The sequence below is a fragment of the Tyto alba genome, unplaced genomic scaffold (genome assembly GCF_018691265.1).
Source record: "Tyto alba isolate M040663 unplaced genomic scaffold, T.alba_DEE_v4.0 Super-Scaffold_41, whole genome shotgun sequence".
Taxonomy (NCBI): Eukaryota; Metazoa; Chordata; class Aves; order Strigiformes; family Tytonidae; genus Tyto; species Tyto alba.
The window spans coordinates 11,681,159-11,706,505 of NW_024881317.1; the positions used below are offsets into that span (position 1 = coordinate 11,681,159).

Below are 25,347 nucleotides of genomic sequence, written 5' to 3' on the forward strand. Positions count from 1 at the left end.
AGGTAGTTATGCCTACACTTCCCTCCAAAATACTTAAAATTTTGTATTAAAATGCTAGCAGAGTACGACTCAGTTCCTCAAGGAAACATTTATCATTTGAGGAAAGTCTTCAGAACTTCAGCTAATGTTAGGTAAATATGCAAATGTGTGGAAAAAAGGAAAAGGTAGGCAGTTTGATGCCATATATTTGCTAACATTTGTTTTAAACTCTTGGCTCCAGCAAATCCCAGACATTTAATTTACTTGCTTTCCCTGCAATTTAAAATTACATACCTCTATAATTACTGTTTGGGTTTTTTTGTTTTGTTTTCTTAAAGGAAGGGGGGAAGAAACAAAGCATTTAGCCAGCTAGTATTATGAACTATATTTAAAAGACTCTCTGCTGAAGAATAACAGTGCTGTCTGTCCACAGAATACACAACACACACAAAAAGCATACAAAAGTTGTTCCTACTAGGATAGCAAACAAACTTACCAATTTTGTAAGGTAACTTCTATAGAAGTATGGATACATGGAAAGACAAAAAGGCCCAAATATTATCACAATGCCAAATTATATTTATACAGATTGCTTTAATGTATCCCTGTGAAGTATGTCACTCTAAATGAGAAGGATTGTGCATTGATCTTAAATTGTTGTTTAATCCACTACAAATTAAAACTTTTGCAAGGATATTTTACCCTCTGTCCACATCAAGATTATTTCATTATTACTCTGAAACAACTACCAGCCTCATCTACGAGAAAAAGTCGTTTCATTTACTTTTTCCCAAACCCATTGGGGCACCTCTTGTCACAGAGCCCGACTGGCTCAGTCACAGACAGACCCATCATGCATGAAAGGTGTCTCTGCTATGTTGAAGATCCTGTTCTGAGCAGAACGGTTCAACTGGCTTCACTTGACTCCTAAGAAACTGAACAGCTCTAGTTTTCTGGGTTGAAAGACTTCTCTACTGAAAATACTGCTACAGTCCCGAAAATACATTGCTCAACAGCAAAAAAAAAAAAAAAATACTGGTTTCATTTTAGATAAAAACTGTTGAGGAAGCAGGGAAGGTAAAAGGACAGTCAGAGAAAGCCTCCTGTCAATTCTCCTGCATGCTGTATTCAGAAGCAGACCTCAAATGAGCCAGTGAGCAAAGATACGAATCTTCATATCAATGGCTCCCTTAGTGCCGAAAACAAACCTTCAACAATCCTATTCTTTATTAAACAGTTCAGGAGATTTGCTCTGCAGAGTTTTCACAGCAATCCAGGTCTCTTAACAGAGTAGCTATTGTTTCATCAACAGTTCTTCTCTGATGTAACACAGTCACCACAGCACTCACCAAATCCACGTGCAGTTTTGGATGCAAGGCATACTTGGGATTTGTCAAAAGGGATTTTTACAGTGCTCTCAAAGTTGATGAAAATTATTCCAATGTGCTAGTTGGAAAAGAGGCTACTTCTGTGAGAATTCTGTCACCATACAAGCACAAAGCATAATTTTAAGTTGTTTGGGGATTTTTTTTTTTTGCTGATTCATTTGATTCAGGTGACCATAAATTCATATACAGAATTTAACATTCTAAAGTCATTATTTTTAATCCTGATGCACCATAATATGTCCCAAAAATATTAGATCTGTGTGGTTTTTTTATTACATTCAAACTCATATCTACTTTACCTACATTATTGGAAAAGTTATCTCCTAACTGCAATGCAGGTCTTTCAGTGGAATATTCTGAGCAAGTCCAGCATATTTTTAAATAATTTTTTAAAAATTTCTAGTTTAACATCAACGTTGTTGCAGCACTGATGCTGTTCTGCAGTTAGACTGGTCATAAAACTACTTACTCCTCCTTTTTGAAAAGTATTAAATCTTAAAATGTATATACCAAAAAAAAAATATATATATATATATACACACATATATACTTAGAAACTATTTCATAACTGATTCTACAGTATGAGATATCTTAGGTCACAATGGAATAAACCATCAGTTAATTTCAGAAGACATGCACACACTGGTGTAATTCCAAAATGTCTTTCTCTCAGCTGAGCTAACACACGCACCCTCAGAGTTAAGTGTCCGATTATAAGAGATAAAGTAATTAAATAAAATTGGCCAAACTACAGACTCTATACGTCTGCACAGCAGATGGCATGCTGTTCCTGAACATGCCTTCAGAGTATCGGGACAGGGGGGAAGAAAAATTTATTTTGATCTTTATTTCCCAACTTTCATCACAGAATTTGGAATTTTGGTAGGAAAAAGAAAAAACACAGCAGAAGGTAAACCAGTTTCACTGCTGTAAACTGAAGTAAATTGATTTCAAAATAGTTTGTATTCACAATCCTTCCAACTAATGAAATACCAAGCTACAAATTATTAGCCCTTCTAAAGAATCTATAAATTACTTCCTATGAGCTCCCAGGCCAATCAGACTTCCACACATTTCATAAAGTATTCCAAAACATATACCAAAGCTATGATCCAGAAGCAACAAACCACTGAGTTTTCAAAGGAGATTAATATAATTCTTTACCCCCTAAAACTTAAAATCATGACTGAAAGAAAAGGGTAGAGAAGAAGCATGTGGCGGTAACTGCAAGGAAAATACAGCTACAGCTTTTCAGCCAGCATTTTTAACTCTAATACCCACTTCCTTCAAATGAGGGATTCCAAAAAAATACATGGAAAAGTACAGTTTTTAAACCTGTCATATAGTGCCTCCTTCTTTCTGATAGGGTCCCTTGTTCAAAACCCATTTTTAATTACATTGAGTCACCCATATGAACCAATCCCAAATCTCTTACATTTTTAAACACACAGCCTACGTTTCCTTCCTTATCTTCAGTGATACAGTTGTACAGTCTGCATCCTCTTCACCTCTCTCAACATCAGAGATTCAGCTGCAGCCTGCAGTCATTCTAATCTTACCACTGATGGAGATTGCAAGCTTACAGACTCTCTTAAATAAGGCCAGCAGGAAGCAGAGTCAGCATACCTACTAACCAATATTGCAACAGAAATGATGCCAAACCTTTTTAAATCAGTCAAATAATTTCTGTGGGTATCAAGGATGGCCATTCTCCCTGATCCTTTCTGTGGGGATGGATGGGACACACTGTGCATGGCTCTGCACTTCCTGGCTCACCAGATTTACTCCACATCAAATAATTAGTTCCGTTCATACCCCACATTTCTGGCAAGACCTGGGTTTACCTTGCACACATCACACAGTGTATGAACAGACAATCCTATAAACTCTGGATTTATTTTCAGAAAGAATGAAGCTTGAGGCATGCTTTCAGAGGTAAAACAGTTCACATAGCTGTGATCCATTGGTTGTCTTCCCCAAGCAATTTCCAGTCCCTTCCCCATCACACAGGGAATACAAATCACAGATGTGAGAAGGGTCTTAGTGGTGGACACCTCTAGAAATACAGCAGTAGGAAAGAAGTCCTGCAACCAGCCAAATAATTAATCCTACCCTCTATCTGCTTCTGATTTGTTACCAGGTGAAAAAACTTCAGCTCTGGCAGCCGCTATTCATAGACAGCATACAGGCTGCAAGTTCACCTAGTGCAAAGGACATATTTCAGCTTCATTTGAGCTGCAGATTTAAAGAAGAACCTCCCTTTCTGGTTCATAAAGTGCTTGAACATCTGATTAATGCATTATGTGCTGAAGCACACTGCAACTACAAAAGCAAGCTGGAAGGGTGGATGTTGTTGGTCTTGCTCTACCACTTTCTTAGTCCATTTACAGATCTGACTTATTTTTAATGGTGTACAAAGAAAGGTACTTCTCTCTCATCACAGAGAAGATTTTAGTGCCTGCTGACTTAAGTAGGCTATTATTAACTCACTAGAGCACTGGAAACTTGTTATCACTAAGGGATTTTTGACATAGCTAGCCTCAGACAACCCTCTGAATATTTAAAAACACAACCAAACCCAGGAAGCCTTATGCCCATATTTAAATTATGACAGATCAATAATACTTCTCTGAATAGCATGGGTGAGAAGGAAGAGCAAGAGAACATACTGGTGGGCATGTGAAATAGGTGACAGCACCAAATCACTGCTAAGGATGATGAAATTTCAAATAACTTATCTTTACATACAGTATCAGGTAAAACCAATTTATTTTTATAATCAAAACTACTAACATTAGGAAAGAGGCCCATCCAATCAAAGAACCACGTGAAACAGACTTGGAATTCTGTTCACTTTAACAGCGAGTACCATAAAAAAATAGTATCTCTTTGTGTAAGTTACGCAAGTCATCTCAGAGCAGAAAATTAGTATTAGACTGATTCCAGGCTAGTATTAAAGTATCAACATTGGACCTGATGTCTGAGGGAGACAGAAGTTAGTCATACAACCCCTGAACTGCCTTCACTTTCTTGGTAACTGGAATACGGGCATTATTCATAGACAGGATCATGGAGGTGCAATGGGGTATATTGTCTTAATTTCTCTCTGTTATCCCTGCCCATACACATGTGCACACCAACGTGCCAGTATTTGCTAGCTACAGCAGGGGAAGCAAACATTTTGGTCAACTCCACAGCGACCAGAGTTCTTGGGAGATTAGAATAGGATGGAGAAAAGTAGGATGAGCTGGGAGAAAACCAAGCCAAAATAAGACCTTGCTATAGTATAGTTCACCTACTGTAGAATTACAAAGACTTAAGCATTTTTAAATTCAGCTCACCAACAAAGAGCTACTGGATTCAGTTACACTTTCATTGCCTGTCAAGACAGAGAACTAGCTCTCCTAACAGAGCCATCTAGGTCCACAGTTGCTCAAGAATGCACGCTGACTACAGCCCACAGCTCTGGGCATAAGTAGCCCAACAGCATTCTAGAGACATCCATGTACCTGAACTCTTAGCAGAAGATAAAGTTCCCCACTAAAACTATTTAAATAGTTTCTGTTCACTCTAGGAAAGTGCAAAGAGGAAACTTAACTGGGTTTATTTAGGCAAATGTGACAGAAGAGAATTACTGTGAAATAATATATAATGCTTATTTAAGCAGTTTAAAAAATTTCCACCCTCTGTTTTTGAGGGGAGCAAAGTTGTGCGAGCCACTATGTCTTATTTTGTTGATTTCTCATGAGGCTAGTCTTACATAAAAATTGAGCTCTCCATCACAACCTCATACTGACTACTGAAACTCTTTTACAGTGATTTTCCCACCAGCATTCAACCTTTATTAGCAGGTTTTGAAAGTCTCGGCTACACTCTTATATTACTCTTCATGAATGTTTCTTTTAAATATTCTTGCCAGAGCTGTAAAACCTACATAATGCAATGTATTGTGAGAGAACTTAAGTGTCATTCATTTTACCTCCAAGCTAATACTCAGGCTGCTAAAATATACCATTTTACTGCACCATTTAACAAAAGCACTACAAAGCTTCCTATCATACCATCCTTCACATGTATACACCATTGCTAATTAAGATACAAGCACAGACATTCCAATGCCTAGCTACTGATTTATACCTATGTCTGGCTAGCTCTAATGCAGAGGGAAACAGAAGAATGTCTTTTGGTGTTTCTCTTATCCTAGTTTTACAGGGTTGTCTCAGTAAGCTTGCGTCCCTAAACTGAGCATTCAGATCCCAAATCAAAAGCACAAAACTCTTATCAAACACTTGAATGGACTTGAGACACTCTGATTCATCAAGCTGGACAATATCAACTAAAAAGCAGAATAATACGTGGGGACAAAACCTGCCTTTTTTGCTCTAGCAGGGAAAACTATATTTGATAAAAGGAAGATCAACACAAGAAAAAAATTTGAAACAAAAATCCATTCCAAATGACTGTTCACCAACCAGCAGTGCAGGTAGTTCCCTAGGATGTACAACTTTTGGTCAAAATCTTATCTCTTAAAGTTTTGTTTATTGCACAGTGACATAGGTACCGTCTACTTAAGCAGATCGAAAAAAATAGTTTTTCAGCTCTCCCACCTAATGTTGATGCAGAATTGCAGGTTACCCACAGAACAAAACTACCTGCAACACATCTTTGTTAAACACCAAAAAGCCTAAACAATCGCTCAGAAATTAAATGTATGATTTTTAGAAATAAAGTAACCTCTTTTTTTTTTGGTTTTTTTTTTTTGTTTTGTTTTGTTTTTTTTGTGGGGTGAGAGGGAACAACTAATTAAATGATATTGAGAGATCACAACACCACTTGCACTTCCTAAATGTTTTCTGTTTATTATGATTTCTTCCAGTGTAACCACTTCCAGTAAAACTCACCAATGCTGAGTGGTGTGTGGCACAAAGGCCTGCCTAAGCTGTACTGGACTTATACCTCAGGCTCCTCTCTGCCCTACTGGGGGAAAGGAGTGAAGACTATCATTCTAGAGAAACAAAAGACAACAGTAAGGAGGTGGAGGTCCTGGCTACAGCAAAGCCAAGATACACAGGGGAAATATTTGCTTTAACAGATGAACTTCTTCAAATTATACAGTGAGGGTGCAGTCAGAGAAGACAAGCTGAGCAAGTTACTACTCTGCCCTCTCACCTGTTCTCCTGCTACTTCCCTCCTACCAGCAGCAGTTGTGCATTAGTCCTCTGCAGGGTGACTGAGCTCCCTAAATCAGCACAACATTTCCAGGAAAAAAAGAGCCAGTAGCTTTGATGTTAGAATGAACAGAATCAGATGCAAACTGGGCAGAAAACTAAGGCACAGGAAAGGACCACATGGCCATGGTCAGAATAGGAACAAGGGAAGTAGGACATCCCCTTTGGTAGCAGTGAGATACTGGGTTAGCAAAACAGCTGAGCTAATATAAGCATACTGTCAAGGTACATTAAAATAATCCCCCAAAGCACACTTACTCTAGGCATCCAGGAAAAGACTACAGATCTGTTATACAAAAAGGCACTATTTTTAAGCACCTGTATCGTGATGTTCAGGAAGGAAAGGAAGCCAAGACAGTACTACTTTATTTCTTGGAGAGCTGCCAATAAAGCAAGAACATACTGCCTAAGGTCACATTTTAGGTGAGCACATACCCACACTTGCTTTCAGAATAGCATCCATTCTCATCTAGCACTGAAGATGTTTTTTTCCAATTCATGGTATAATTAAAACCCAACTAACTTTTAATACGTTGATTACAAAAGATTTTTCTTGTCCTGCATGCAAAATCTTTACACTTGTCGGAAAAACCCTGAAAAATCCAGTAATGACACCCAAAAGGATAGTCAAAAAGATTAACCTTATCTTAGAAGTGCTAATTTTTCTACATCCTCTCTGCAGAGAGAAAAGAGCTGCTCTGAATCCCGTTCAGTCTCCACTAAGCAAGCCTAGGGACTCACTGTCTAATTAGTTTTTGTGAATAATCCTCCCCCTCTCTGCGATGTCTACCTGTATTCTACAGATTGTTTACATGCATGTGACCAGAAAACATTTTTCTACCACCTGAAAATAGGATTTTTCTGAAGGCAGAAAAGCTTCGGTCTTGCACATTTTCTATACCAGGAAAAAAGCACAGCTCAAAGTTTACTGTATTGTGTTGTCCAGCAAAGTACTATGATTATACTAGTACCAAATATTTCTCTCATGCTCTACAAAACACCAAGCACAAGATGATGCATTCAAATAACGACTCATTTGTTAGCAGCCTTCATCATTGCAGAACGTTCACCTGTAACACTAGCTGGCAGCCCAAACCAGGACAAGGATGATGAGTGTTTTCTGCCGTCTTTTCCTATATAAGCAACATAAAAAGAACACATTGTTTCACTAATGCATTTGAAACAATTACAGAGAATCTAACAGTGATGAGTCCCCAAGTTCTACGTAAAGAGGTAGGATTTATACAGAACAGTGCATGCATACGAACCATGCTTTTTCTACAGCTGAAAACTTAAACAGGATTTTTCTGCATACGATTTTTATAAATGACACCAAGAATAAGACAGACCAAATGCTTAACGAGGCAAAGGCATAAATCTTCATCAAGAACATTTCTGAAGTCAGCACAAATTAAAAGGACAAAGGTTAGTTAAGGGGATATTTCTGTTTTTCAATGCCTCTGGCTGCAAAGCCAGTTAATGCCAGTTTAAGAGGTTAATGTCTGTCCCAACCTCCACATCTTTGTTTAGTGCCCCTCACACAGGCCAAGTGAAGTGCTCTAAGGGCTGTCCCACGGGCTAGTCCGCAGCGTAAACCCGGGAACATTTTCAGCAGCACGATTAAGGAGTCGGTAAACTACAGCTTGTGAACTCAGGAGGAGCAAGCCTCTTCCAACTAGTTCTGCATCCAGAGGCATTGCAACACCAGACAATGCTAGGTTCCTAGAAAGCTGTCTGGGATATTTGTCAGCTATGGAACTGGTGATTCATTACTCTTTTTCTAGTGAGAGATTACTACCATGAGCAGGAATTCCTTCAAAATCAATCATTCTCGAGCTTTTTGGCCAGAATATCACTCTCAGCCAGGTACTCTTCTAACGCCTTCAGTAAAAGTTTTATTATATCTGCTGTTTAACAAGATTCTGCAATCTACAGTTTAGACAATACTACAGCCAGGAAACACAGGAGAAACTGGTAAGACTGACATTTAAAACATCATTAACTGCACCTACTCTTGTAGATTAACTGATTTTTATAATTGAAGAGAAAGTTGATTAACAGTTCTGTAATTACACAACTGGTATTTTTAGGCTCCAATCATGTGTCACTTAAGCACATGCATAATTTAACCTATTCAGGTGACTGAAGTTATGCCTGACTAAATACCTGCATGACCACAGCAGCCACAGAGAATGGCTTCGAAAGGAAGCTGAGCTTTTTCAGACTGGCTCTAGCCACAAACTAGTACACTGCATGGAGCTTACTACACAAAACCAATATACATGCCATTTTAAATATGTTGTATATCAGCATGGCTGTCTTTGAGCCTGGACACATGCCTGCTGTGCTGAGCTCTATCAAATCCATTAGTAGAATGCATCTTCGCTCTTTCCTACCCCAAAGGAACAGGTACAGCTTCTTGATAAACAGGAATAGGAATAGCACTAAAAAGCAAATAAGCAGCATGTTAAGAACATAGAGGAAAAACAAAATCTAGCAATATTTTGTGATGTGAGACAAGTTACCAGCAATGGATCATTTGCCAACAGAAATAACTTGATGGGAGAGGTCAAACTCATCATGATGCAGCTCAGTTCACAAAGACAGACTATAGCACAGCATATCTGGTAATAAAGTTACTTTACATCTGGTAGCACACGTTCGGGAAAAAAAGGGCAAGAAAAACATCCTCTGAAAACAAGAATTTAGATACAAAAGTGTTCAAGCATAGCTACTATGGGCCTGCAGTACAATTAGACAAGGTCTGCAATGCAATGTGGTTTATACTTTGAAGAGACTACAGAACCTGATTTCTGATGGTGCAGCTCCACCCATGCCTGCACACAAGGCAGTAAGAGTTGGAAAACACTCATGTAGAGTGGGCGATACACGGAATGACTGAACTTTACTAATATGATGGCACAAGTCAACTCTCCTCAGAGCAAGCGTCCAAACCAGCTTCATAGTTCATGTCAAGTCTGGGTTGCCACAGTCCCGTTTTCCTAAACCCCTGCATGTGATCCCACCTTATCTCATGCCAGAACTGGCATTTATGCAGTCACATAGAGAGCCAATTTGGGAAAACAACCAACAAAATAATTAATCCTCAAAGGGGGAAAAAAAAAAAAAAAAAAAAAGGTGATTAGATGTTTATTCAGTTCAGATCCCAGAAACAGTGACTGAACACAGAGGGAAGCACAAAGATATGGGTGGAAGGGTGACAGCCAGAACTTAGATGAGTTTAGACTGAATTACAACCACACCTTTAAGAAGAGTTTGGGCAGATTTGGGAGCAGCTAGTAAAGATGGACTTGAACATCAACCCTGCCCTGTATCTGAGATCATCACCCTGCAACACACATCCACACTTCAGGCACTCTAGGTCAGTATTGGAAATTCAATTGTCAGTGAAGTGAGTAATAGTGGGAAGACCTAGACTGCTAAGTAATACTAGTTCTAAAAGTGCCCTGAGTCTAGAAATTTTTAGACAATAAGCGCTTATGAAACACAGTATTCCTAACAGAGCAACTAGAAATTAATTTGCAGAAGGCGTAAATGTAAATTTATTTATTTATTAAATTTAAATTTTAAAAGTCAAGTCTGTCAAGTCCATATTTCACAAAACCTGATTATCACTTTGCAGTACAAGGATTAGAAAGAGAAAAACTTAACAGGTATTAGAATAAGAACCATCAACCAGGGACATCTTGCAAAATTCCACCCACCACAAGTCAGGGGACTAACAAAGTGAAAACATCGCTTCTCTCTGTTTCTTAGCAAAGGTGACAAGAATCAAGTAGATAAGATTAAAAAATAAGTACCTCTTTGGATAGAGGTAAGTGGGAACAACCCATAGAACAAAGGCTGGTATTCAATTGCAACAACCATTGTGTTAAGACTGATTGAGCTGTAACAGACTCTTTCCCAGGCTTTGAAGATTACAGAGTTATATTATGGTGAAAGACTGAACACCTGGATTAAATTAATTTAGAGCTGTAACTGAGAAAGTATTCTCAAGCAGGAACGCATTAGTGTATGACAGAAAAAAATATACTGCAGTAATCACCCAAAAGGTGGTCAGTAAAAACTAAAAACAAAAAAATAAAAATCAGCAGACCAGAACTTAATAGAAATATGACAATTCTTAGGACCTGAAAATTCTTTTTTTTTAAATCTCATTTGATTAGTAGTAAACAACTAAAGGCAGAATCCAATAGCACTGGGAGTCATCCACAATAGGCTCTGGGACCCATGACTAGGTAGCAAATAGCCTCGCCAGGTGTGGTGGGTTTGTATATGAAGAGCTGCAGCCCATAGGAGGGAGCCATGGTGGAACAGGGGAAGAGTGTGAGGAGTTCCCCCCTGAAGAGGAAGGAGCAGTAAAAACAAGGTGTGATGAACAGACCACAACCCCCATTCCCCATCCCCCCCCTGTACCGCTGGGGGTGGGGGGGTAGGTAAAAAATGAGCAAAGCTAAACCGGCGAAGGGAGGAGTGGAGAAAAGGTGTTTTTTAAGATATGGTTATACTTCTCACTGTCCTACTCTGTTAAGTGGTGGTGTTTGAATTAAATTGATATTATTTTTTTCCCCTAAAGAGTATGTCTTGCCCGTGACCGTAAAGGGTGAGTCATCCCTCCCTGTCCTTGCCACAATTCCCCAGACTTTTGTTTTATTTTCTCCTTCCCATTCCTGGGGGGGGGGGGGGGGGGGGAGGGGCAGGGCTGTAGAAGGAATAAGCAGCTGCATGGTGTTCAGTTGCCCGCTAGACTCCAAAGCTCTCCAACTCAGAAAGAGGCCTCCTCAAATTGTTACTATTACAATTACTACCATTGTCTAGACTTACTGCTAATGTTCACTCGTAACTTTCAGATGTAGACAAACTATATGCATACATCTACCTATACTCTTTGAAACTGTTTTATCCAGTTGTATGATCTTTGCAAAAAACACAATGTGCATTTAAACAAAATAAGAACTTCATGTTGGAATGTATCTGAAAGTAAACTAGTGATCTCCATGGACAGCTTGAAGATGAAGTAGCAATAAAGCTTTGTAGAGCGTTTAAAATAGCTGTTCCTGAAGTTGGATGATCTTCTGAAAACATTGTTGTGTTGTTGGACAACTAGAGTACTAACTTTATTACTGAATCAGCCTGTAAAATTGGATTTTGCAGTTGTAGAAAAATAATCAGATATGCTAGCACACATATCACATACCATCGTCCTTCAGCTGAAATCAAATGAAGTAAAGATGGGTTGGGACACACTAACTCACCAACTGCACATTTGCTATACACACAGGCAGTTCAAACATTTCAGAAATCTGACAGTAGAAAATGCTTGAAACAACTCAAGTTATAATGAGTTTTTAAGACTCTTTAGGAAAAAAAAATATATTGCTCTTAACATAAATATTAAATAATGAGTAACTTTGATGTGATTTCTAGGATTTTAAAAACAAAAAGAAAAAAAAACACACACAGAAATTACCAGAAATAAGGTTTAATCATAAAATGGTTTGGGTTGAGAAGGGACTTCAAAGATCACCTAGTCCCAACCCCCCTGCCACAGCCAGGGACACCTTCCACCAGACCAGGTTGCTCAAAGCCCCGTCCAACCTGGCCTGGAACCCTTCCAGGGAGGGGGCAGCCACAGCTTCTCTGGGCAACCTGTGCCAGTGTCTCACCACCCTCACAGGGAAGAATTTCTTCCTAGTATGTAACCTAAATCCACCCTCTTTCAGTTTAAAACCGTTACCCCTCATCCTATCACTGCCCTCCCTGATAAAGAGTCCCTCCACACCTTCCTTGTAGCCCCCTTTAAGCACTGGGAGGCTGCTCTAAGATCTCCCCGGAGCCTTCTCTTCTCCAGGCTGAACAACCCCAACTCTCTCAGCCTGGCCTCACAAGGGAGGTGCTCCACCCCCCTGATCATCTTCATGGCCTCCTCTGGACCCACTCGAGTAGGTCCATGTCACTCTTATGCTGGGAGCCCCAGAGCTGGACACAGCACTGCACGGGGGGTCTCACGAGAGCGGAGCAGAGGGGGAGAATCCCCTCCCTCGACCTGCTGGCCACACTTCTCTTGATACAGCCCAGGGTACAATTGGCTTTCTGGACTGCGAGTGCACATTGGGATTGCCCTGGCCCATGGGCAGGACCTTGCACTTGGCCCTGCTGAACTTCATGAGGTTTGCACAGGCCCACCTCTCTAACTTGTCCAGGTCCCTCTGGATGGCATCCCTGCCCTCCAGCCTGTTGACCGCACCACACAGCTCAGTGTTGTCTGTGAACTTGCTGAGGGTGCACTCAATCCCACTGTCCATGCCTCAAACGAATATGTTAAACGGCACTGGTGCCAACACCAACCCCCGAGGAACACCACTTGTCACTGCTCTCCACTTGAATGTCAAGCTGTTGACCACAACTCTTTTGAGCATGACCATCCAGCCAATTCCTTATCCACCAAATGGTCCATCTGTCAAATCCATGTTTCCCCAGTGTAGAGACAAGGATGTTGTGCGGGACAGTGTCAAATGCTTTGCAAAAGTCCAGGTAGATGATGTCAGTTGCTCTTCCCTTATCCACCAATGTTGTAATTACACTGTAGAAGGCCACCAAATTCGTCAGGCACTATTTGCCCATATTGAAGCCATGTTGGCAGTCAAAAACCACCTCCTTATTTTCCATGTGCCCTAACATAACTTCCAGGAGGATCTGCTCCATGATCTTGCCGGGCACAGGGGTGAGGCTGACTGGCCTATAGTTCCTTGGGTCTTCTATTTCCCTTTTTAACAATGAGGGTTATGTTTCCCCTTTCCCAGACAGTGGGGACTTCACCAGACTGCCATGACTTCTCAAATATGATGGATAGTGGCTTAGACACTTCATCCACCAGTTGCCTCAGGACCTACAGATGCATCTCATCAGGTCCCATGGACCTGTGCACCTTCAGGTTCCTTAGACGGTCTTGAACCTGATCTTCTCCTACAGTGGGTGGTTCTTCTTTCTCCCAGTCCTCACCTTTTCCTCCAGTGACTTGATCCGTGTGGCTGGATCCCTTGCCAGTGAAGACTGAGGCAAAAAAGTTATTAAGTACCTCAGCCTTCTCCATATCCCGGGTGACCAAGTCTCCCTCTTCCTTCCAGTGAGGGCCCACATTTTCCCTAGTCTTCCTTTTACCACCAACGTACCTGTAGAAGCTTTTCTTGTTGCCCTTGATGTCCCTGGACAGATTTAATTCTATCACGGCTTTGGCCTTCCCAACCTGATCCCTGGCTGCTCGGATAGCTTCTCTGTATTGCTCCCAAGCTACCTGTCCTTGCTTCCACCATTTGTAGGCTTCCTTTCTGTGTTTGAGTTTGTCCAGGTGCTCCTTGTTCATCCATGCAGGCCTCCTGGAGCTCTTACCTGACTTCTTTCTCGTGACATATCGCTCCTGAGTCTGGAGGTGATCCTTTAATATCATCCAGCTTTCTTGGGCTCCTCTTTCCTCCAGGCCTTTATCCCATGTTATTCTGCCTACAAACTCAGTAACATAGTAACTTTGCTTCAGTTAAGGGCAAAAAAAACGCCTAACTTACAAATGGAGTTCAATCTGCTCTAATGTGCTGTCAGTTTGTTACCATAATTTAAACTCTCCTTGGCAATCAACCACCACTATAATATTATTCCTGCAATATCCTCATAGCATATGTTGTCAAACCATTTTCCAGTTAAATATTCCAGTCCTTTCATAAGGCAGCTTTTTGGAACTATCAGCACCACAATCAGCAACAGTTATTTTTCCCCCTGTACTTCCCATACATTTAGAACACTATTCATCCAATTCTTGAAGAGATAAAAAAAAAAAAAAAAAAATGCAGTTAAGGATAACAATGTTCTTTATCCCAGTTTCTCTCTTGCTTTTTATATTTCATATCCCATCAGAAGTTCACTGGCCTTTCCTTCTTGGAAAGAACCAAGAGGTAAGAAATATCCTCTGCTTGCCTAACAGCAATTGTACAGCCTGTGTTGTCCCTACTTCTGTGCAAAAAATATGGCAGCTGGGGAGAAAAACAAACTTGAGCTGTACTGTGGTTCCAGCAAACCCAGTAGTTAAAGAAAGCTGCTCACGCCCTGCTTTAAAAGGGCTCACATCCACTTTACATGCTAAGCAAAATATCAGTATAAAAAAGGCTGAACAAACCTCAGCACTCCTCAAAAGAATAGCACTCTCTACATCAGTGCAACAGCTGTGATGGAGACTGGTCTCCAAAACATCGTTACTTGGGTCTGTGGTCCTATCCAGTCAGATGCAACAGCTTGGCATGCCAGGCGATGCTGGCTTAATGACTGACTGCTACCAAAAGGACAAGTCACCTCCTGCACATCCTGCCTCCTCTCTTGTGCAGCAGCGCTAACACTCAGCTAATCCTGTGCTGAGCCAGGTCAGGAAGCAAAGCTTGCCAATACAAAGATTTTGGGGGTTTACTTTTTCTATTCTTTTGTTAGATTAGCTTGCTATTACTTGAAATACAAAAACATATACAATTCAAGTAAAAGAAAAGCTAAGCTTAATGTAATAAAAATAACAGAAATCAAGGATTAGGTAGATCATTTTCAGTACAGGTTGTATCACAAAATATTAATATGATACCATTACCTGTACTTTTCCATTATGTGAGAAAAAGAGATAGGATTAAATCAAATAAAGGACAATAACAAGACTGCAGAAAATACAATAGAGGAGAAAGAAGGTTTCAAGCCAGGGAACATGAAGAAAGTATGCAACAAACTTTGTTCAAGTTTTAACACAGGTCAAGTCAGTATCACTGACTATTTTTTGTAGAAATAATGTGGCATATAGACTCATTTGTCAGAAGCCATCACTACCTGTCAGTATCACAGGCAAGAAGTGTCATTATCTTTAATAATCATATCTGTATCTTATTCAAATACACACACAGAGTGAGATTATTCAGTAACTTATCTGCTGAAAAGCCAGCTGCTGGAATTTCAACCACTGAAGCTAAAACACACCAAGATGAAATTATTAACATTAGAAACAAGAAACATGACCTCAGAGACAAAACGTCAATTCGAAAACACACACATTGATTTTACTGTCAGCTTGCCTTTTAAGAAGAGGGACAAAAAAACAGAACTAATGTTACTTGTTTCAGCAAATTAATGTGGCACGCAAATATTACAGCCAAAGTAGACACAGAGTTAAAGGAAATGAGAGATTCCAAAAGAAATAAATATCTGTTGGAAAAAAAAGACAAAGATACATTTTTCAGGTTAAGTATATTGGCATGAGATGTATAATTTCATTGTCTTGATTTTTCAAAGCATGAGCCACAATTTCAAAATCCAACCTCAAGTCTGGAACTTCAAAATTTGGGCTTGTTTCAGACAATATGCTGACAGCATCAGAAGCTTAATCAAAGTGTCACTGCTAGAATAGCTATGTATTGAACTCCTAATTAGGCTAATCAGGGTCTTTCTGGGAAAGAGAATTAAACTACTATGCAAAATCCTGTCAAGCACACAAATTGTAGTCTATAAAAGCAACTCCCTCCCTTCACACACACTTTTCAACAAGTCCTCTTAGAGATTTATTTGCAACATTATTGGTGTAAAATCGACGAACCAATATGGCCAAACCCTATTGTGTCAGCATCAATTATTTAAGTTCAAATATGTAATTAGTAGAAAATACTCATCTCATGCCTGTTCACAAGGAGTGAACAGTTAATAGAAATGCACCTCATGAAGGGACATGAAAGAGAAGCAGGAAAAGTTTGGGTGTTGGTGCAAAGCTTCCAGGAAAGGGAAGCACAGCAAGTGGTAAAGATAACTATGAGAAAACGAGAGGAGTTTGGATGTTGCAGTCTATCACCAGCAGAGCAGAGAAAGCAGGGCTGATGTGATAAGACAAAAGGTAAGGCAGCAAGACTAGAGTTACACAGAGCCTCAAGGGACATGAAAAGAAATGAAAGTTAAAACACAATGGAGTACCTCTCTCCAAGATAATCCATGTGGGGACGTAGATGATCTGATAGAGTATCTTTAAGTGTAAGTGAGATAACTGTTAAATGCAAGGTGATGTTTCAAGGTGCCTTTGTATGACAAGTGAAAATTACCCTTCCACTCCAGAGATCAAGCAAGCAAAAAAAAAAAAAAAAAAAAAAAAAAAATCAAAGTAAAACATCAGGAAACTAAGGTACAAACAGTTCAAACCAGCCTAAACAGTTCCACATGCACAAAGGTTTTTTCCCCCACTTTAAATAGCAAAGTCAAGAATGGCCTCATACCAGAAGGTACGAAGGATGATCTAGCAGACACTTATCTCACCCACACAGATACATTAAAAAAAATACTGAACTCCGGAATTGACACACTGAACAACCCACTCTTTAGAATAATTCCTGATTTAATGTTGGACACTGTCCAACACTTATTTAAAATTTCTAAACAGTCATGGAACAGCAGGGGAATCTTTAGGAAAATGCACTTGCATAATATGTCCTATATTCAGCTCAGGCAAAACACCTGTTAAACAGTGGTTTCAAAATATTTGATAAGCACATGGTAAGTATAAAACATTGCAAACCAGCAAAGCTGCCAAACTACAATCATTTCACAAATCTATATGGTTAAAACCAATCTATACATTTCTAGGCTATGTCAGCACCAACAAAACACCAGAACTAAATTAAAAAAAAATAAATAAAATAACCACACACACACACACTCGCAAACTAAAAAAACCACTTCAGTTGAGAAGAGCAAGTACCACACAAGTAGGAGATGCCAAGAACTCTTTCAAGTCAGAACGGAAGGTTGCACTTTCAGCTTCTTCCTAGAAGAGTGCTGGATCTGCAGATTCTAGAAAAAGACAGCCCACATTTCTACACAGTTCACAGATATAGTCAGAAATAGAAGATTCATGGGTATGAATCCCTGTGGTTTTGAACAATATACTGTGAAATAAAACATCTTTATTTAAAATTAAATAAACCATCTGACTATTATTTCAAGCAGACTGTAGAAATCCACAGATTTACACTCCACATTTAGATTTTCAAAATTATTTAAATGCATTTGATGTGAGGGATCACTCTAAATTCTGCAAATATCAATTAAGGAATAAACTTAGAGGAATAAAGAAGGGGTTAGCATCCAGAAAAAGCTGAAATTAAAACTGTGTTTTCTTTGCAGAAGCTCATACATCTCTTTGTAAGGGCTTATACACTCCCTTGTATATGACAACGCGTAGAAACCGTAAAAATGAAACGGGTAGAAAGATGGGAAGGAAAGACGAGCCGCATCCCAGAGAACTACATCGTGAGCCGCCAGAACTCCGGCGTCCGTACCAAAGGATCATGGCAGTACTCGAGGAGCGCTGGCCGAAAGGTCACGTTTCTCCGCCGTGAAGTCCCCTCCGCGGGACCGGCTGCCCGTAGCGCGGCTCTGAGGAGCGGAGGGGTGCGAAGGGCAGCGGCCGCCCCTCGGCCCCACGGGCACCACGCGAGGAGGCTCTGGACACGCCGGGCGGCGGCGGGAGCCGGGCCCCGGCGGCTCGGGTCAGCGCCGGCCGCCGCGCTCCGTGAGGGCCGGGCCCGCCGGGCGCTGAGGCGGGGGGAGGCCGTCAGGGGCCGGGGCTCCACGCGTGGACGGGCCCGAGCCCGCACCTCCCCTTCCGGCCCCACGGTGACAGCCCGGCGGGGTCCCTCCTCCTTGCCGCCGGAGCGGGTAGGGGAGCAGCCGCCGCGGCGGCGGGAGACGAGCCCGGTTGCGAGAGGGACCGCGGCGGATGAGGACGGCCACGGCAGCCGGGACCCGAAGCAGCCGGCCGGGACAGGTCTGAACCGGCGCCCTCCCCCGTCCCTTCCCGCCTCGCTCCCCGCCCGGGTGAGCCCGGCCCCGCCGCCGCCCTCACCATTCTCCTCAGGGCCGGGCTGGGTCTCGGCGCCGACTCTGGCTCTCCCCGCGCCGGGCAGCTCCTGCTCGTGGTTCGGCGGTGGCGGGGCCTGTCTCCATCTATCGGGGCTGAGCTCGGCAGCGGCGGAGGGCTGGGTGGGGAGAAGCCGGGCGAGGACAGCGCTCCGGGGGCGAAGGGAAGAGCGGGACGGGGAGGACGGGGCTACTTCGACTCCGCACCGGGACCCAGCGCTGGCGGCGGCCTCGGCCCGGCGGCTCTTTCTCATAATTGTGCGACTCGGCCGGCGGAGAGCCGCGGCGCTGCCGCGTCAGCGCGCACCGCCCCCGGGAGGAGGGGGACGCCGGGCCGCGGCCCGCTCCCGCCCGCCCGCCGCGCCGCAACCCCTTCGGGGCGGGGGCGGGAAAGGCGGGTCGGCCTCCGCGGCCTCTCCCCGCGGGAGGGGGACCCTCAGCAGCGTCCCGAAACACCCCCGGAAAGGGGCAAACGGCTGCTAGCGGGCGGGCGGCTGTGCCCCCCGCCCTGTCGGTGAGGTGAAGGCCGAAGAGACGTTAAAACCGGAGCTTTCCGGGACAGAAACCCGCCTGACTGCCGGCGCGCCGGTCAGGGAGGGGAGCTCGGGCCCTGCAAAAACATCGGCCTCGGCACCAGGCTCCGCAGCCGGCGGCTGGCGCGGTGCCGGCGGGGGCCGGGGTCTGGGATCGGCTGCCCGGCCGAGATGTCACCTCGGGCCGGGCCGTAGGCGCACCACGCGTGGGTGAATCACGGAGGGCTGGTGCCTCGAGAAGGTAGCCCGGCCCTCTGCATTAAACTGCATAACTGGGAACAGCAATTATCTAAGATTCGTTCGGGCTTTTCTTGCCAGTTGTGCTTACGCGTGGAAGGGCGGCCATTAGCACCGTGTCAAACGTTTTGTAACTCGGTCTGAGCAAAATTGGAGCAAAGTTCACTTCGGAGGGAGAGAGGAGGATGCATTTCTTCCACTTCAGTCAGATCAGGAACTGCCCAGGGCAGGAACACATCTTCTGTTGTCTCTACAGGCAATCGGCGAACTTTGAGAATCAGTATCACAAATAAAAAGCCTCGTGCAATAATTTCCACTACATGTTTCATTATATGTATCTTTTGCAACCAACTGTATGATAGAATAAACAGCATCTGTAAAGGAAAAAAAAATATTAATTAAATTTGGCTCAAATTATTTCTGTTCCTTAAATATGAAAAATACAGGCTTCCTAGAAAAATCATCTAAAACATGTCTAATGCTACGATAATAATGTTTATTTAAGACATACGCACTTAGATAGCTCAGTATTTCATTTGCAATGGAAACATGGTTCAAAAGTGAGTTAAATCTGGCTCAAAGGTCCTGGTACCATTTCTAAAGCACCATAGCCATTAGGTACCAAGAGCAGTAACTTTGTATAAACTCAATTAGAATACTCAAATTCATTTAAAAACTTTGATTTTCATTGTCAGGCCTTATTATTTGTCTTCGCTGTTGTGACATTGTGTTGGACCTGGTGTCATACACCTCCTCTTGCTGCAAAAAGCCAACGTTAACTCTGCATAGTGTGGGGCTAAACCGATAGACGTACAAGTGTGTACTCACACCTGAACCATCTGTGCATCACAGGGTAACAGGGCTCTGCACACACAGCTGAAAACTGGTGAGCCTCAGCATGACAGAAATGGTCTCTTAAGAGTCTGAAGCTCTGTATGCTACCAAATTTACTAGACCCACTCCCCTTATTAGAAAGGGATGATCAAAAATCAAACCAATCATTTAAAAAAAGCAGCAGAATTGGCAGCTACTACTTTAAACCTAACTGTAGATAACAAACAAAACATCCTCACATTAACAGCCATTTACCAGAGCAAGTCCAGTAGTAAATTCTGGTAGCAGAATCATTTGCTGCAAACAAGAGGTGCAAATTGGAGAAGACCCACACAACTGCAGGCACTCGTGCCACATTAGGGTGCTGATGGGAGTTTCTCAGCTGCATGGGAGCTCCTAATGCTTGGCTTTAGTTAACTTCAGAAGAGTTTGTGTTACATAGGTAAGAAAAATAGGCTCCTAGGACTCTTAATTTCCATAGAATAGAAAAAGTAGGTGTTTCCAGGGAAAACTTAAATTAGTTCTGAGTACAAGATCTCACAACTAACAGGCTAAATTCACTCTCTTACTGCAGGAGAAATCCCAAGTCTGCTGATCCGCAGATACTTGTTCCTGCCCTGATCCCCATGTGCTAGTGCTAGTTCTTGGCTTAAAGAGCAGGAACAGAAGGAGCAGTGGAAGCCCAGTAAAATTTTCTGGAGCCGGTTCAAGAACTTTCCAAAGGAAAGCAGAAGAAATGGGGGATTTCTGAATTCTTCTGCTAACACTACAAAGCATTTCTGATAAACTACCACATTCCTCCTTCCTCCCTTTCTAATTAATTAATCTAAACCTCACCTCCTCACATCCTACATTAAATTAATGTGCAAGTTCTTCTATGACTAGGTCCTTCATCTCAACTTGCAGCAATATTTGTGCTATGCTGACTTGATTGTCATGGTTATCATGTTGGTCTCTAAGTTTAATATTTGTAAATCCAAGAGGGAGAAGGAGCAAGGGAATTAAGAAAAAGTAGCTGGAGGCCAGCCTGGGCATGAGACTTCTTTAGTACAAGCTATTGTTTTAGGAGAACATGCTTGAGGTGAGGAATTTTCCATGCCTTTTTTCCTGTTGATCCTGCAAAACTGTAAAGAGATTGACATCAAATTGTTTGAGAGTTAAACTGTTTGTGATAAGCCTATATGGAGAGACAGCACATTGTTTCACTGGAACAGCTTGTGAAAAAAAAATGAAGGGAAAATGAGTCATCAACATCCTCTCTGCCTCACTCCGGGGGGAGCGTCAGCCTTCAGTGTTGTGAAGCGGGGCAGGATATAGCGCCACGGTGAAATACATCCCTGTGATCTGGCAGTGGTGGCACATGACATAAGGAAGTCACCTTATACCCTTTTATTACGTTGATCCGCCATACAGAATGTGATGTGATTAGACCCTAAGCTAGCAGTACTTAGTGATCCAAGAAGAGTGAATTCTTGTACATTCAGATGTTAAATCTTGTTTTCATCACTCTAACTCAATGTCAGAGGGCTAAGCAGTAGGATAAATATTTGCTACTTGTCACCCTCTTACCACACCAGTAGTCAACCCCAAATTCCTCTGTTATCTCCTTCCAAATCAACAACTGTCAGCTGTGAATTAGAAGGAAATAATGAAGCATTATTTTATACCTTATTGCATTTAAGGACCTTTAACCTGAAGCAAGCTTCTGTTATCTAAAATGGAATATAACTGGTTTAAACAAAACTCCTTTTGCTGTGTGGTTCCTGTATCTCATTTTCATATCTCAAACCAAACTATCAGTCTGTCACTGGCACTTTATGTTGAGTTTATGTTATCATCACCAGAACTATTAAAATTTGTGATGTCAACCGTAATAGGTTTTACATCGTATTAAACCAGCTGTAACTTGATCTCACTGCAATAAGTGCTAAGGGATTATAAGAAACCTCTTTAAGGAAGACCTTATCTCAATATTGCAATATCCAGCAGCTAGGATCAGGCTGTTTGATTGCTCACTCACCCTCATGTAGATGACATACTGACTTGTGCACAGAAAGGAAAAATTAAAATACAGCGTTCTTCTTTATGAGAAATTAAAAGAGTTATCATTAAGTAAAAGTAATCTGGTTTTGACTTTTCCTGTTTGTTCGACTCTGAAAAAAGTTTTACCAGAGATACGCTCTGTTATTCTGCAGCATTTTTTTTAAAGTTGTTCAAAATATGTGCTGGAGTTCATGTAGTTAAATCAGATGCAAATGCCAACTGATAAGGAGATATAGTTAATACCCTACTCAAGGTCAAAGAGATTCTGTGTAGAAACCATTTTTGTCCCTTACTAAAGTAATCTGCCACAGAAAAGCAGTATTACTGATTCACTTTTCTTATTCTTTTAACAAGGATGAATTCTCCCAAAACTTTTTTTTTTCTTTTTTTTTTTCTTTTTTTTTTTGGCCACAGGTTTGTCCATTTCTGATACATCTAGGTAAATCAACTGTCTAGCTATAGCTACAGTGCCAACTCACCAGTTTACATTCTGACTGCTACTCCTGAACACGCTTATTTTTCCAACATGAAAGTTTAAAACTTTTCAAGTAAGGCAAAAAAAGTATGATGACATGAGTTAATGGTATCTGTAAGTCCCCTCCATTATTAGTAAAGGGTTTTTATAGTGCTTGAGTTGCCAAGCTCTTGTGAAAATATTTTGCCCAATACCTTCTGGATAAAACACCAAATAACATTACAAACATGCAACATTTCAGCAATCCAAAGTATGCTATTTCAAAATGGGATGAAGTAGAAAAAGCTAGGCATTGTTAATCACAACACTTATGAAATACAACTTAAAAGGAAGAGCCTTCTTTCCACTGAAGCCAGGGCAAATAAAACTCAAAAAGTGTGTAACTTCAATTTTAAAACTGTTTAGAAGTTTTGGTTGCTTTGTTGGTATGTGGTACACTCCAGAGTTACACATTTTTCTGAAGAGGTCCCAAAGCTTTAGTGATCTTTTTGCACTATACCAAAGTACTTCAAAACCAAAAAGTAGCTACTCTGAGCAATGCGCTAGCTTTAACAGTTGAGATGATGTATCCCTTCAAAGGAAACAAGTGCCTTAGCTGCACATTCAAGAAATAGATCATAAAATCTAGGGCAAGCTGAAAATTTATCAGGAGAAAAATCATGTACAAAACATTAATTTTGCATATTTAACAGTCATAAAACAAATTATCCCCTTTAACTGATTTAGACTCCAATCTCACAAGCAACACATGCATTTAAATTAAAGTAACAGAACTGCTCATGTGTTAAAATTGGCACAATATCATCGACATCTTACTGTACAACGTAATTACAGCAAGGGAGCACTGAGGTAGCATGCCTTTAGAGATAAGAGAGCTGGTTTGGCATCACCAGTGCAGTTCAGTTCCCCCCTAACCGTGAGACCCACCACCAGCAGGAGGGTGTTTTCACTGCATTTAGGTGTTAATTGAGGGCTAGAGCATTATGTAAAGTCAGCCATTTACTCTGCAAGGCAGATTCAGGGAAAGCTATGCGAGGCTTCTCAGTTTTTCAGTGCTTCCCCGTTTTTCTGGGACTGGCAAATTGCCACCACCACTAGGAAAGGACAGTAGAGTGGCTTTCTGATGGCAGCGCAAAGGGCCCGATGACACCAACCTCAGAGCGCAAGACAAGTAACTCGAGTTTGGCTTTGCGGTATGGCTTGTCCCATCCAAATTAGGCAAATGATAGTGTGGGTTTTCTAGTTTAAAAATCTGCACTAAAGATATTCAATATTAATAGGAAGGTATATTCAAGTTAATGAGCTAATTAAGTTGAGCGCACACAGTAGTTCTGGATGCGTGATGTTTCCTTTGATGTGCTCCATAAGTGTACAAAAAAAATATATTACCCAACCCATCATCTAAAGTATAATGTCAGCATATCCTGTATTTGGGAATATGATACATTACTTACTGCTCAGAAAACTGTTTGACAGTTTAACCAACACGGGACAAAACTGCCAAGGGTGTGTCACTGCCTGTCTCTATGTACATGTGTAAAACCAGTAGCTACCAGGAACAGTACAGTGACATTTGCACCATAATGGTGACCCTTTGCAAGATTTTATCAGTGCCTGCCTTTAAAAATTAACTAAAACGACTTGATGTCAGTTTTGTTCCTTCTGAACTTTCTCCCCCCATAACTTTTATAGGATTTTAAAACCTCCCTGTGAAAATTGTTCCCGCTGCAATCTTTGGGCTCACAAATTCTGGGTTTGCGTTTTCGCTTGGCAGGGGAGCTGGCGCGTGGTGGACAGGCAGCGGGGTGGCCTTTGTGCAGAGATGCTCCATGTGGAAGACACAGAGGTGCAGCAGCTCCTGCCATGACTCCACTGCCCCAACCTGCAGGAAAGCGGCAGCGGCCAGAGGTGCTGCTTCTCCTCGGTGTAGTCCGACCGTCTCAACAAACTGCTTTGCAAGAACAGGGCAGCAGGTCAAACTAACTGCTGCCTGACTTTTAGCAATCGGAGACAAGTTCACAGGTATTCTTACACAGGTCTGTTTCTTGATCTACTTTTTTTTTAAATCCAGGGATAGGTGCCTCATAATCAAGAGGTAAAATTTTAGGTAAGTCTATACAGGACTGGTCTTAATTGTCCAACTTTGAATTCTTATTTGACAGTGGCCCTGACAAAAGTATCACTTTATACTGCAAAGGCTTGCTGTTCCATTTTTTAGAGAAAAAGGTACTTATGGGCATGCATTTGTTCTATTTTTTAAATCAGCTGCCAGAGAAATACTCACCAGAGAAATACCTGCTTGCTAATTTTTTGCAGTGAGTTGCCTTAAATCCACGAGGATGGATCAATTTCCCAGCACAGTCTTCGCTACCTTTTGAAAGAAATATTAATTAAAAGGACCTCACTTTTCTTGTAGCTTTGATAGGGACACATCACAACAAAGCTTGAAATTAAATTAACCGTGCTGTTGTTGAAATTTTAAATGTACCAATACCTGTAGTATTTCCAAGTGTGCACAATACAGAGGTTGATACATTCTGGTAGCCTTTCTGTGAAAAGCACCAGAATGAGTGCATTCCAGCCTTTAAGAAAACTGTAAAAAACTTTGTTTTTCAAATCTATGTGAGGCTGTTGCACCAACATTAATGCACCCCCAGAAAGTCAGTGGGACCATAACACAGTTAAGGATG

General features: G+C 41.6%; 2 protein-coding genes across 2 annotated transcripts in view; one reads left to right on the forward strand and one right to left on the reverse strand.

The window, feature by feature from the left end:
• Positions 1 to 18,624, reverse strand: part of TRPM7 (transient receptor potential cation channel subfamily M member 7) — a 62,029-nt gene extending 43,405 nt beyond the window's left edge. Inside the window, exon 1 of the mRNA XM_042803745.1 lies at positions 18,522 to 18,624. Within this exon, the coding sequence (XP_042659679.1) occupies positions 18,522 to 18,524 (3 nt within the window). The 5' untranslated portion in view covers positions 18,525 to 18,624. The remainder of the gene's footprint in view (positions 1 to 18,521) is intronic.
• Positions 17,481 to 22,232, forward strand: LOC122154550 (translation initiation factor IF-2-like). The gene is made up of 2 exons (XM_042803746.1): positions 17,481 to 19,011; positions 19,044 to 22,232. Exons 1-2 carry the CDS (start codon positions 17,870 to 17,872, stop codon positions 19,051 to 19,053), a joined length of 1,152 nt encoding a protein of 383 aa, XP_042659680.1. The 5' UTR covers positions 17,481 to 17,869; the 3' UTR covers positions 19,054 to 22,232.
• The last annotated feature ends 3,115 nt before the right edge of the window (positions 22,233 to 25,347 follow it).

Coding starts and splice junctions, on each gene's coding strand:
- LOC122154550 (XM_042803746.1), top strand. CDS start 17,870: ATGAAACGGGTAGAAAGATGGGAAGGAAAGACGAGCCGCATCCCAGAG.